The sequence below is a fragment of the Brassica napus genome, unplaced genomic scaffold (assembly GCF_020379485.1).
Source record: "Brassica napus cultivar Da-Ae unplaced genomic scaffold, Da-Ae ScsIHWf_1508;HRSCAF=2105, whole genome shotgun sequence".
Classification (NCBI taxonomy): Eukaryota; Viridiplantae; Streptophyta; class Magnoliopsida; order Brassicales; family Brassicaceae; genus Brassica; species Brassica napus.
The window spans coordinates 1-14,689 of NW_026014923.1; the positions used below are offsets into that span (position 1 = coordinate 1).

General features: G+C 34.5%; 2 protein-coding genes, 1 non-coding gene and 1 pseudogene across 3 annotated transcripts; 1 reads left to right on the top strand and 3 right to left on the bottom strand.

Annotated features, from left to right (window-relative positions):
• The first annotated feature begins 1,028 nt into the window (after positions 1-1,028).
• On the top strand, positions 1,029-1,116 carry TRNAY-GUA. Its single transcript is given in 2 exon segments — positions 1,029-1,066; positions 1,081-1,116. It is a non-coding gene; the product is annotated as a tRNA-Tyr (tRNA).
• Positions 1,117-2,450: 1,334 nt separating this feature from the next.
• Positions 2,451-4,197, bottom strand: LOC125597643 (annotated as a pseudogene).
• A 4,448-nt stretch (positions 4,198-8,645) lies between these two features.
• On the bottom strand, positions 8,646-10,282 carry LOC106445726 (probable histone H2A variant 3). Its single transcript, XM_013887342.2, has 2 exons — positions 10,043-10,282; positions 8,646-9,140 (listed from the first exon to the last, which is right to left on the bottom strand). Exons 1-2 carry the CDS (start codon positions 10,151-10,153, stop codon positions 8,844-8,846), a joined length of 408 nt encoding a protein of 135 aa, XP_013742796.1. The 5' UTR covers positions 10,154-10,282; the 3' UTR covers positions 8,646-8,843.
• A 78-nt stretch (positions 10,283-10,360) lies between these two features.
• Positions 10,361-12,972, bottom strand: LOC125597641 (serine-threonine kinase receptor-associated protein-like). The gene is made up of 7 exons (XM_048772248.1): positions 12,518-12,972; positions 11,994-12,129; positions 11,804-11,885; positions 11,387-11,562; positions 11,173-11,310; positions 10,944-11,083; positions 10,361-10,743 (listed from the first exon to the last, which is right to left on the bottom strand). The coding sequence occupies exons 1-7, from the start codon at positions 12,633-12,635 to the stop codon at positions 10,541-10,543; spliced, it is 993 nt and encodes a 330-aa protein (XP_048628205.1). The 5' UTR covers positions 12,636-12,972; the 3' UTR covers positions 10,361-10,540.
• Between the last annotated feature and the right edge of the window lie 1,717 nt (positions 12,973-14,689).

Sequence of the window (14,689 nt, forward strand, 5' to 3'; positions counted from 1 at the left end):
TGATCTGTCATAGACGTGAACCCAAATTTCCCTTTTTGAAAACTATCTACAGTAGGTACTAAAGAAATAAAAACCAGTGTGAATGTTTTGTTGTAGACGTTAAAAAATACCATCCTTTCGTGCCTTAAAAAATTTAATACATCATCCGTACATTCAGAGCTGGTCTTGAGATTCCGATTTCCAGGGGCCCATACAAACTAAAAAAAAAATTGAATATCAAAACATAAAATCAAAAATTATTATAAAAAAAAATATTTACTATGATACATACATAATTGTTTTGAGAATAACCTATTATAATACCTTTTTACATAATTGATATGTTAACTTAATTGATTTATTGTTTATTTTTACATAAAATCTGTAAATATAATGTATAAAATATGCAAAATGATAATTATATATTTGTTTTTTTAATGTGGGACCCACAAGTTTGGGGACCTCATACTAATGTTTCGTTCGTATGTCCTCAGACTCGGGCATGCGTACACGAATGAGGCTCGGAGCCGACGGGAAACATGCCATGGAAAGGCCAATTAGGCACTACGGTTAAGGTGGCAGAGCCGGACCCGGAGGACCTAGACGAGTGTGGAGTCATGTGTGGCTCACACTAACATGGGATAACGATTTTAGGGTGCAACGAAAATGTTGCGTTCTTCAAAATGTGGTTGAATTATTACATCATGATTTGGTCATGCATGCAAAAAATTAATTAAGCTATTATGTCATCAAAATGCTTTTATCTACGTCACAAAAATACTCACTCATCAAACCTTGAAAGTAATAGAAATTTCTTCTCCCTTAGCTTTTGAATGATGATAGAAGCAGATCACTTATATTATGCCCATAAAATGTTCAGTTCTTAAAACACTATATATAACTGGAGGAAAACACATAAGTATTTTTATTTTTATATATAAAATCATTAATCAAACATGGTTGGTAATCAATGAGTTTCATAAACTTAATTGATAAACGAATTAGATATGTAAACAATATAAGTGATTGGTGAACTGAAACTTTAACTTCCGACCTTAGCTCAGTTTGGTAGAGCGGAAGACTGTAGTCTGTGACATGCAAATCTTTAGGTCGCTGGTTCGATTCCGGCAGGTCGGATTTATTTTTTATTTTCAAAAGACGTTATGGTTTGAGAAACGGCGTGTTGCTCTCCTTTGAAAGCGGCATACACGGTGTAATAAAGAGAACAACCCAGCGGAGAATCTTGTGTTCGTTCCCATCCTCATTACCCATAAGAACCCGACCATTCAGAAGTACATGAAACTTTCGTTTCCTTGGGGCCAAGCTTATGAGTAAACTCGTTGACTTTATCTTCATTTTTGTCTGCAAAGTCAACGCCCATGACTTCCTACAGAAGTAACGTTGGAATCTGACACACACATCCTCTCTATTTTCTCTTTGACACAACTCTCTGTTTGGTCTCTAAAAGTAGCTGGAAAACCTCCTTAGAAAAATCCTTTCGATGTTTGACTGGGAAGTTATAGAATGAGGCCTCGAAGCATCCATACTCTTCTAGAGCTCTTCGAACATCGCCTCTCACCGAGTCCATTCAATAGTTCTTGGTTTTAGGTTTGGACTTGCGAAATCGATGACCGGCAGATGAAGAGCAAGAGTGGTTCCAAGCTAAACATTGTTTCTCCTTTTAGAAACTTGTCCTGTTTTAGATGTCTCTCTCTCTATGTGTTCTTATGTAAGGTTTTGAAGACCACTTGATTCTTAAATAACATTTATCGTCATTTTAGGTCTCACTATATATCTATGGTCCCTGGCGACACTTTTTTTAAAATCCTTGTAATGTGTAGAAAACCGTAATTTCGCACTCTTATTGTTGTAATATACTTAGAGAACAGTTTGATTGGTTCAAATAAATTTATAAAAATCTGAACTGATTATACTAAATGAAACTTTGTACGTAGAGAACTAATCAGATAACATTCCAATTTTTTAAACATTATCATTTGATCAACGGATTTCAGATTTGTAAAATATTATCGCATTGATCATCAATCTTTGTTTGTATAGATGCTTTTTAGATTCCACAATACGCTTTGAGAGTCGACTTGGCGTCACGGCTTTTTCTTGGTTGCATAGAAGTTTATGTGTATTCTGTTGATGTGAGCGATGATGGAAAACGGCAAAACTCCAAAGGCTTTTTCGTCATCTCATCATGACTCAAACTGAAAAATTCCAAAGGAAATGCCAAAACTGATCCTTTACACATGTATTAGTTTCATCACTGTCTTTGGGACGTTCAGTTACAAGGTTTGTAGCTTTTTACTTGTCGTGACCAAAGACATTTTTTAATGATAATACATCTGCAGTTAGCCAACGTGTTCACAAAGTCATGTTCTTGGACGAAATACAAACAAACATAAGTATAGATCATGATATCAATGTACACTTCTCTTCACAAATGTAGGTTTCAAGCGGCTTTACTTAGATCAATATCTCTTTACCCTTTCATCGATCCACTCTCTCATATCCTTCAAACACGGTCGCAGCGTTCTCTTCAGGCTCTCCTTGAATCAGGGAATGGTACATCCCATCATAAAGCTTCAATGTTTTATCAGTGCGCGATGCCTTTTCGTATAGTAGCGTTGACGATGAAGGGCATGTTACTCCATCATATGTCCCGTGCACCGTCATTAGCGGAATAATCACTCTCCCAAAATTATCTTGCACGTATTGGGTCTTCCTTAGTATCTCCCTCATTGTTCTCACTCTAGGCTTCCCGGTGTATCTGTAAAGCAACAACATCCAGACTTTTTCTTCAAAATATTGGTTTAAAGAGCACTGATTTCCAACTTGTAAGAGAGACCATATGATACACCCTGATTATATTATTAACATGGTCGTCCGATAAATTTAAGGGGCCAAAAACAATTTTAAAGTAACTTTAATAAAATTAAATTGTTAGGCCATAATATTATGCATATTAGCTCTTTAAAATTTGGAGGCTAATTAGAATGTTGTATTAGACTTTGCACAATCGGCTTGGTTGACTCAACCAAATTTTGTTTTGTTACCTTTGCGGGTTAGATGCAATGATTTTGAGCTTTTCTGGGTGATGGATTGCCTTGCCAACCATTTTATTATCCAGCATTGCAGTCCAAGTATCAGCCAAAAGGTGAGGCTTGCTCGGTTTCATATCCTCCGGGATAACAAATAGAGGAGCCGAGAATATCAAAACGGTCCAAGTATCAGGGTCAGACTGAAAGTACATGAGAAGTATAGCAAGACCCCCATGGACTCACCAAAGAGAAAAGCAGGGAGATGCATATACGGAACGGATCACTGCAACGAGCATGCTTAAAGAAAGACAATGATGTTGCTGGAACTTTCTTCATATCACCTGAGGAAGAAAACAAAGAAATACATTCAGTTCTTCCTCCTAAAACCCTAATTTACAGCGAGACATGAATCTCAAGTAATCTCTCTGTTTTGACTAGCCTTGGGCGTTTAAACAAAAAACCAAAAATCAACCCGAAAATTGTAACAGTTTAACTGATGTTTACAAATATCTGAATGGTTCTTATATCTTAGTTTATATACTAAAAATAAATATATAATTTTTAAATTAATAAACACTCTAAATTATTATTATTTATAAAGCGAACTATCCTAGAGAACAAAAATACCAGAAAATATTATTTAAATTATCCGAAAGAATAAATTATCTTAATATTTTTGTTTAAAATATTTAAAATTATCTAAAATTCTTCGTTATTTTATATGTGTAACTAAAGATATTTAATAAAAAAAACCTGAATTATCTGACATTTTTACAGAAAGTATCCAAAAATATTTGAAAGCTAGAACCGAACTTATACCTAATTTGTTTCAAAAATTTCTCAAATATTAGTTGATTTTCAAGTTTGTTATCTTAAACCACCCAAAAACGAAAATAATTGAACTGAAACTGGACTGAATTCATAACTGTCCTAATATTCCTATATAGGGAACCAAAGCATATCAAAACCGAACCAAAACCCAATACCCTGTTTTGCATAATGCTACAAAAACAAAAAATGAAAGAAACGAACCCATGTAGCAGCGGATTCCGTCGGAGCGGCCGTGACCGAGAAGATTGGCGGTGAAAACAGCATAACCCCAAGTGGAGAAGCTCATGCAGATCTTCTGAAACATCCAGCTTGTGTTGGAACCGTAGCCGTGAGACATGTACACCCAGGGGCGGATCCAAAAACAATTTCAATCGGAGGCACACTATTAAAAACAACCAAACCTTTGTTTAACTGGGGGCACTTTTCATAATTATTCACCCAAATAAGAACATTTCAGTAAAATTTACATAGATTATACAAGAAAAAACAAAAATTAGTAGGGGGCACGTGACCCCTTAGACAGAGCCGTGCGAGCATTTTTGGTTGTCCGAAGCGTAAATTAATAAATAATAATAGATGATCCTCAATTTAAAAAATATTTTGCTGCCATAAGCGAAAGTTTCTTTTTCATACTGTGGCACCGCACTGCCCTTAGACGTACATGTTCGTCCGCCCCTGTAACAGTACACAGTGCCTTTGATTTCACCTTCTAAGGGAAGAAAACTCTGAGTGAAGAGCTTGTCCTTGGGTGTTTCGAAGTAGGATTTTCTGTTACGTACAACTTGCGAAGTGTAGTACTCTTCTTCCAGAATGTCTCCCAGAAGTTCTTTGTCAGAGATGAACTCACTGGGATCTCCATCCAGGGGTGGACCCACATTATAGCTAGTGGAGTCACTTGACACCACAAAAATATGATAATAAGTTGTTTTCTTATAAGAAATTGTTAAAAATTCAGTACCAGAGTTGGTAAAATATAGTGACTGGCCCCTCATAACCAAGGTTCAAAACCCAGCAGTGTCACAGTTAATCTTTTTGACCCCACACATATTTAGTATGAGTCTGCCTCTGTCTCTGCCTCAGACGACATCGTTTTGGGTTGTTTTCCGGAAATTTGGTTGGTGCCTACAAGTGAGTATATATATATGGAATATTAATTAAACACTAGATTTTGATCCGCTCTTAAAAGGGTGGGTATATTTTTTATTTTTTATTTTTTTAGAAATTTAATTTTTATATTTGTGTGTTTATTAATATTTTTGTTTTCTTTGTATAATGTTTCTTATATGATTAATAAGAAGTTTTAATAATTGTATTAAAATAATTGTACCACAATTATATCAATAGGTCTTGATGTTGTTTTAATATAATACTAGGTGGACCGCCCGCACGCATGTGCGGACATTAGCATTAATATTAAATTGATAATTACATGTTTACAACTATATAATACTTATGTTACATGTATGTGGTTAATATGAAAGATTTGATGTTATATATTGATATGTATACTATGTTCATATGAAAGAATACATTAGAACGTTTAGATTAAAAATTTCAGTGTTTCGTATAAACAATATGAGTTATGGAAAATACAAAGTACCTTAAGTCCATAAAGTAGAGAAACCAGACCTTAAGACCAAGGCTTCGAGTTATGTCTAGATTAAGGTAAAACTCACACATCATATAATATCATATTTCTCATGTCTTGAGCGCCAAATCATCATTAAGAGTGCTCTCGATTTTCTTAGCACCAACATTTTTCCAGTCTATTGAAAGCACTGTCCCATTAGATTCCACATGTTGATTGTGCAAAACTGCAAAAGAGAAACTGATATATCTCACGGAAGAGAAACTGCAAAAGAGATGTGTGGGTAGATATATCTCACAAAAGAGAAACTGCAAAAGAGAAACTGTTAAAATTTTATGTAATTTATAAATATATAAAAAATTGATCACATTATTACTCTTTTATAGTTTCAACAATTAGTTACCATAAATAATTATTTCTAATATTATGTAGATTATTTGGAAAGTGGTAATTGAATTATCCTTTCCTTTTAGATATAATTATAATAAATAAAATTAAAAATCATCGGTCAATCAAATTCTAACAATTTGAAGAGTTCATTTATGATCAACACATAATAAAAAATCACTTATGTGACTTTTCAATCAATATATAGTAGAATTTATATTTTTACAAATAATTTATAACATTATATAAATAATTTTAAAATTCTGATAAATTTATTCTGTAAACAACGATAAATAATTTAAAAATCATATTAATAAACATTTTTGGATTTTGTAATATTTAAAATAGTTATTATATAATTATATTCGAATACAATTCATCAAGTAGAGTATAAAACTATTATAATTATCTTATATAAAAATTCGTTCATTATATTTTATAGTTTATAAATATTAAAAGTAATAAATAAAACATTATTAATCTTTCTATAATTTCGAGAATTAGTTGCCATAAATTGTTATTTGTAATATTCTTAAGATTATATGGCAAGTGATGTTAAATATTTTTAGACTTACCTTAAATTTTTAGAACTAATTTAAATAAATAAAAATTAAAAACAATCGACCAATCAAATTATAACAATTTTTTTGAAACTTCACCTATGAACGACACGTCACCAGATCTCACTTAAGTGACTTCTCTTTTAATATATAGGGGGATATTAAAATAAAATATTTATCTTATAACCCATTTTGTATTAAAATAATTTTTATGCTTTAAAACTTTTTGATACAATTTGTTAAAAGAGAAATTCCCTAGGATAGCTCTTTTAAAGTTTCTGTCACAAAAATAGCCGTCAATGAAAAAATGACCAAATTTTTTTTTTTTGTCATCGACTTTTACAGACTCATATTGACTCTGTAAATCAAACTGGGTGATCTGCATCCATATGAACAACATAAGACGGTTGCATCCTAGCTTTACGGGCTAGACTATCCGCCATAGTGTTAAGCGTTCGTGGAACATGGATTATTTCTGATCGTGTGAAACTCTCCGTCAGGGTCTTGTAATCTTCCAAATAATCTGCAAAAGCTGGTCATTCTTCTGGTTCCGAAATCATATTCACCAATTGAGAACAAAATATGTTTTATTAAAAATGCATTTTTACCCTAGGATTAACCAGTACCGACCCTTGCACGAAGCACCCGCTTGCGGCCGTGTATTTAGTAATTAAATTCGGCCACATATTTGATATATTTTCTTTAGTCTAGTGGTAAACTCATGTCCACATTTACATCAGAACACGGGTTTGACAACCAGTGGCCGCATTTCTAGTTTCTATTTTTTCTTTCTGTTTTTTTTTTCCTTTAAAAAGTGGCCACATTTTTTTCTCTTGCATCCGACCATTCAAATTTTAGGACCGGTTCTAGGGTTAACTAATCTAGACTTAGGGTTTAGAGTTAAAGGGTGTGATTTTGGGGATAGAGTTTCAAACTTTTAAAAATAAAATATAGATATTAAAATTTCAAAACAAAAAAGAGCTATTTGATCATTTTCTTTTTTGAAGAATATTTTTATGACAAAACTTAAAAATGACTATTTGAGAGAATTACCTTTTGTTAAATTTACTTATATAATTTGATTTTGTTATTCAAATTGGAATTAATATTTTATAAATATATAATATGAATAGTGAATATAATATGATTATTCAGGTGCAGTTGTTAGAAAGTTGAGTAAAATGCAAAACTTGATTCTAATATTAAAAGGTTGTAAGACAGTTTTGTAGTCTGATAGGAAGAAGTGGGTTCCAATTAATTTGGAATCAAAGAAATGGTTATAAAATATATATATATATATATATATAAAGATAGTTATTGTTGGACTAAACTTCAATCAATTGGTCATGATCCTGATTTAATAGTATTGATTTGTGTTAAATATTAATTTAATATTAATTTTTAGTTTGTGTGCATGTTATGTTTAGTCTGTTTCAGAACTTGTGTTTAACTTGAAGTAACTATTGGTCTATTTAAATTTAAATTTGTGTCCCAGTTTGAGTACATGTCAAATTAGTGTTTGAATAAGTGCCATTCTCTGATAAATCTTGCTTCTCTCCATGTTCTCTTATTTCGGGGATGTATTTTTAATATGTACAATGAAATGAAATACAATTCAGTAGACACTGTGTACTATTGACACTTATCTTTTAAGTTTTCTCTCTTTGATTTATAATGCCGTTTTTTTCTTAAATAGTGTGATTCTTGCAGGTACAGCAACACAAGAACTCGCGAAAAAGAGTTTCAAGAATTTAAGAGAAGACAGTAATCATGAAAACCCACAAAACCAACAACAAGAGCAGCCAGAATTTGCCAGGAGAAGCCGTCCGCAAGAAACAGCCTGAACTATCTTCGATAGGCCATACCATTTCTGAAATTTCAGCTGATGCGCTCAATCCGCCACGAGATAGTTTTAATATAAAAAAAAATTGTGCTTACATCAAACTGTCAATAAAATATTTAATTATTTTTGTATTAAACAAATATATACAAACCTGTCATATTATCGGATGAGATTATCCGTTCACCACAAGTCACATCAAGTCTGTTAAGATCCATGGGAGATCTTCCTGGTGCTGAGGATGCTCTTGTTTTTCCTTTGAAATCCTCACAAGTTCTGGCTTCTAAACTCACCAGTTCAGTAAGTACTCACATCCTCTTAGCTTAGTTTCCACTCTCTCTAACCACAGATTTGCTTTTTCAAGCTTCAACAACGATGATATGCAACTTTGGTAAGAACAAACCAGAAGGTAAGTCAGAAATGGGGTTTAGATAATCATCGAATACATATGCATAAAGATAGATAAATCAACAAGCGTCTCTAACACAGTACGCTGATGGAACAATAACAAACGACTCCTACAAAAGAGCACTCTAGCGTCTTCTTTATGAAACACAGACTCTCTCTCGAAATACTTAGGAAACAGAGAAACAAAGAGTGGTAAGAATCTATTCCTTGGCGGATTTGTTGATGAGAGACTTGTGGATGTGAGGGATGACACCACCACCAGCTATAGTTCCTTTGATGAGAGTATCTAGCTCTTCATCTCCGCGAATCGCAAGCTGCAAGTGCCTGGGGGAGATACGTTTCACCTTGAGGTCCTTGCTCGCGTTACCAGCCAGCTCCAAAACTTCTGCGGTCAGATACTCCAATATCGCTGCAGTGTAAACAGCTGCAGTTGCTCCAACCCTTCCGTGAGCAGTGGACCTAGTCTTCAACAGTCGATGCACCCTTCCTACAGGGAACTGCGCAAAAAGGAACAAATTAGCCACAACAATGCAACAAGATCATTAGAAAGTATGGTAGCGTCTTAATAATCTGAAAGCCACAACATCAAACAGTTTAAAGGAAACCACTAATGAGAAAACCTCACAAAAAGAAGGTTCAAGAAAACACACATTGATGAATCAAAATTAGCGGTTTTGTTGATGTAACGAACCTTAGACTACTCTCAAGTAGCATAACCATGAGAAGTCATGAAAAAATCAAATATCCATAGATAAAACCTATCAATGAGACACTTCACAAGCCTTAACACCATAAAAAAAAAACTCTCAAGTAGCACAACAAAGACACAAGAGAGCTAAGAGCTGCTAACAAGAGGAAAGACAACGCAAAAACCTATGGCAACGAGAGCGAAACACAGTGCAAATCAAGGGATCAAGACGGTCAATATCAACCATAAACTGCACAAAATTAGCCACAACAGTGGAACAAGATCATTAGAAAGAGTCTATACAGTTTGAAGAACCCAGTAATGAGTAAACCTCACCCAAAGAACGTTATCAAATTAGCGTTGTTGTTGTTGCTGTTACGACCTTAAAGTACCCTCAAATAACATAGCCACGACTAATCCAATATGAAAAAATAAAACTCAAATCTGCATTGCTAGAACCCACCAATGAGAAACCTAACAAGCTTCAACACCAAAAGATGGTCAACGACACCAAAAGTTAGCTCTTTTTTTATTATTTTTTAATTGTTGTTGAAATACACTCGAGTACAACGACAAAGACTAGTAGTCCTATGGCGATGCGAACAAAACACAAAGCAAATCAAGAGATCGAAGTGGTCCATATCAATCAGCTAATCAAAATCTAGCTAATAATCTAATCGATCCGCCACTTATAAGAATCGAGGAGTTTACCTGAAGACCAGCTCGAGCAGAACGGGTGATGGGTTGTTTCTTCTTGTCCTTGTCCTTCTCGCTACCGCTAGGTTTCCCCATTATCAATCCTTTCGCTCCTTTCCCCGACATTTTCCCGCCAAAAGTCTCACACCCGCGCGCAGATAGAGAGATAGAGAGATAGAGATAGATCGCACCAGAAGAGGGAGAGACGAAGAAGCTCGCGAGTCGATAGATGAAATAGATCGAGAATGACGGTTTATGATAGACCCGTTGACGATTTTGCCCCTCCACGCCGACCTTAATTACATCTTAAAAGCCTAGGCCCAAGCCCAATCATAAGTAACGTTATATCATAAATTGCACAACAAGTCCCAATGTTTTATATATTAATAACGAAAAGGTCGCCAGAAGACTAAAAGATAAGGAAAAGTCCTTTGTGTTTTTTTTTTGTAGTCAGGAAACACAAACACACAAAACATAGCCAATCAAGAACCAAGACAAAGACTTTCAGTTCTGCTAAGCATCGGAAAGTTTATCTGCGGTTTTTCCTTCTTTGTTGATGTGAAAGCCTTCAATCTTCTTAGCAACTTCATCCACGCTATGATTTGGTGTCGTTTGCCAGATCCTGATGGTTCCGTCTTCTGATCCCGAGGCGTAGGACTCACCCGTTGGTGAAAACCTCACGCAGTGTACCGGCCCATGATGCCCCTTGTTGCACCCTAAGTGCCAGACAAAAGATGCAAGGAAGGAACAATCAAAAACCAAAAATCCTCCTTATCAAAGCTACTTTGCTTATTCAATCAATGAATCTCTATCTCTGTGTCACTTATTAACAAATATGGCAGAGAACCATGCTTTAAGACAATCCTATAACTAGCTTTCTAATATGATCGTGTAAAATGTTATGAGAGTCACTCACCAATCTCCTCGCCGGAGTAGAAATCAAACACTCGCACCCACATATCCTCACCACCAGCTACAAACTTCTCACCAGACTTAGGCTCCAGCGATGCAGACTCGACATTGCATGGCATGTCATAACTCTTCACTAGTCCAAAACTAGAGACAGACAAAGATGGAGGGATTGTTACAAAAGGTGATTAAAAATATGTATATACATAATTATCTTCATGGAATGAGAAGCTTACTGGTTAGCGTCCCAGAATTTAACACTTGACCCATCGGCAGTAGTAATGTACCGTCCATCTTGGCTCACTTCAGCACTCGTGACAGGAGACTTAGTCTCCAGTGTCTGCACAATCTTCCCACTCCTAACATCCCATAACCTGCATAACACCAAAGTTAATCAAATCATGCCTTGTGTATTTAGCTGTGGCTTTCTTATTTCCATATACTTCATACCTCACGCCACCAATATCAGTGCAAGAACTCAATATTGTTTGGTCACTGTGAAGCCATGTGAGAGTTCTGATAGATCCAGGAGATTTATCGACTTCGGTAGGCGCTGCATCCAACCGGTTCAAGTCAAAAACACGGAGTATCTTCTCAAATCCTCCAGTAATCAGCAATTTGGTATCCTAGTAGTGGACGCATAGCATTCAATTATTATGAACAATACAGAACCAATCCACAAACAACAAGGTTTAGGCATAGTCCAATCTAGTAGGTAACCAAATCCTCAAAGCGTTCAATTTGAAGTTACGTACATTAAATGCTAGATTAAAGCTGTTTTCATACCATATTTACAAACAACAGGTCATTCAAAAGCTTATGTCTATTAAGAAAAACTCAAAATTGCATATAGTACTTGAAACGAACCTCTGAGAAGGCACAGGCTCGAACGATATGCTTGTGCTCAAAAGAATGAAGCACATCACCCGTTAACGCATCCCAAAGTTTCCTGAACGAATAAGTACCACAACCAGATAATTAAGCTCTAGGCCAAGTTGGTACATACATCAGAAAACAACATGATTAATGGAACCCAAAACAAATACAAAAAACGTACGCTGAAAAATCAGCAGATGCAGAAGCAGCACGTAGAGCATTGTTGTCGAGGCAAGAACTCCACACTGCACCTTTATGACCTTCAAAGGTACCAATCCAATCTCCAGTCTCCCCGTTTCTCAACATTGGATGTGAATCTAAGCGCACATAAAGACATGATTGTTCTCAGATATTCATACATAAAATGCAAACTAATATGAGTTATTTAAAGCTGCTAATCTATTTATAAAACCCACCAAACAGAACATCTGAAGCAGTTCTTGTAATAAAAAAGAGTCGCAATTTATACTTGTCGGTTTCAATCGGTATATTATCATGTTAACATCACAATAGGTAGGCAGATAGTGCATAGAATAGGATTTGTTCAGTAGATCGAACCCACAAAGCTAATCCATTCTTAAACTCCACCAAACAGAGCATCTAAACCAGTTCTTGTAATTAAAGAGACACACTTTATAGTTGTAGGTTTCAGTCGGAATCTCATAAACTATTCCAACTGTGATGAACAAGATCTAAAGAAGTTACCTTTACTGGCACTGATGAGGAAGAAACCATCAGGGGTAATGGGACTGTAGAACAAATCAACAACAGGTCTTGAATGGCCATGGCAGACAAGTGGAACGGCAACCTTCTTCTTATCCATTTTATAATATAATCCAACACACGACAGTGGAAGAAACAAAACCAAACCAAGCCCTAAGAAGAACTTTCAAATCCTTTCAGATTGAAGAATAGGGTTTTTTCTAATTCAAGCGATTCAAACACGAACTACGCTTAAAAGAAAAATCAAAAGGGTCAAACTTTTTTTTCTAGTTTTCTACAAATATATTGGGAGAAAAATCCCGAATCTAATTGACTTCGATCGAATTTGCAATTGAAAAAGAGAAATCTGCAGCTATAGTTGAATGCTGCTTCCCGACAATTTTACAGACAGAAGAAGAAGAAGAGAGAAGTAGTAGGGAGATGCTTTACTTGTTTTTAGGGATTTGGGGGAGAGAAGAACTTGTACACATGATTATTTTAAATTACTACCTATATTTTTGCAAGTCTTACATTAGTCACCCTATATTTTTTAGATTTACATGTATCCCCTTCTCAAAAAGAATTCATTTTTATCTGGCTTTAGTTAAGAAGAGTTTTACCTTTAAAAAATTTACATCCGATTGACTTTACGAAACAGTGCACAACATAAACCACACACACACTCTCAAAAATGTAAAACATTAATGTCCTTGAGCAATCCACGCATTTCAATGTGAGACTTGATTATGAAGAGAACATAAACAGAAGGGTGATCAAAAACTAGTACATAAAACATAAAAGAGTGTCATTACATGGATGAATAAAGTCATAAGTAGCTAACAGAATACTTCAAATAAAATACATGAAAGGTTGAAACTGACTCAACATTGGCGCCAAGAATAAGCTCATTGGATTAAAGAGAAGAAAGAAAAGTCCTTTGACAAAATTTCTACAGATTAAAAATGCCCAAATATCTTCCTGACATTACTACTAACTTGGCAGATGAGACTGAGATTAAAAGCAACAAACTTTACATTAATCTGACTTATAAACCAATATAAATCATTTTAAGAATCTGAGATCTCACACGTAGAAGTGGTGCATTAACATCAAAATACTGGTGCATTATCATCAAAATCCCTATACACAGTCAGATCTTCAAGAACAGGACAGCCTGACCTGAGATGAGCTTCTCCGTAATCAAAGGATCTTCATTACTCTACATGACGTCAAGATAAAAGAATCTTGAGACAAGGTGGATAAACAAGAAACTCCAAAAAGAGACCATTAATGTCATGCTCTTATAAACTACGTTGCACGGAAACTTCTGTAGAAACCTTATTTTACTACCATAGGACAACTGATATTTGTAAAGAATAATAAGAACATAAACTAAAATTTCAATACCAAAATATAAAAATAAAGAAGAATTGCAGAGTCGAGATAGTTAATCTCTTTCCTTAAATCTTTAAACGCCCCGTAGTGTGACGGTTTTATGGCGCTCAGATTCCCAAGATACAACTGCAGCATTATTTCTGTTTACCATCACCGAAAAAACAGAATCTATCGAACCTATTTAATTGCTTCTGTTTACCATCACCGAAAAAACAGAATCTATCGAACCTATTTCTGTGATGTACTCTCAGACTCAAAATATAAAAAAAAACTAGCATAACTATTCTGAGTGGGAGAAAATGTTTCTTGGTTGTATGAATGTGTGTTTTTCTAAATGGCTCACAAGCCTTTATATAGAAAATAATGAGAAGCACAAGTTTTATTTTTCAACACAAAAATGAAACCTCCATGGTGCACTAATGAAGTTTTTAATTCTTGTCATTATTATGTGAATTTATTTCACATTTTGACCAAGAAATTAAAGAGTAAAATGATTATTGTTTGACCAATTCAAACAAAATAATATACTTTAAAATGGATTTCTTTTTTATATTTTATCAATATAAAAGATCAACATATATTTGATTTAAGTTAATGAACATGAAGTCCAACTAACATATCAAAACTCAAATCCAAGTTCAAATATTCAATGAGTGTATTTGCTACTTTGTATAAGTTTCTCAAATCACACACATTGGACCTCCATTTCTCATTCAAATAAAACTTTATTTTTAACATATGAATACATTATTCATAATGTTCAAAAAATAGTTCCAACAA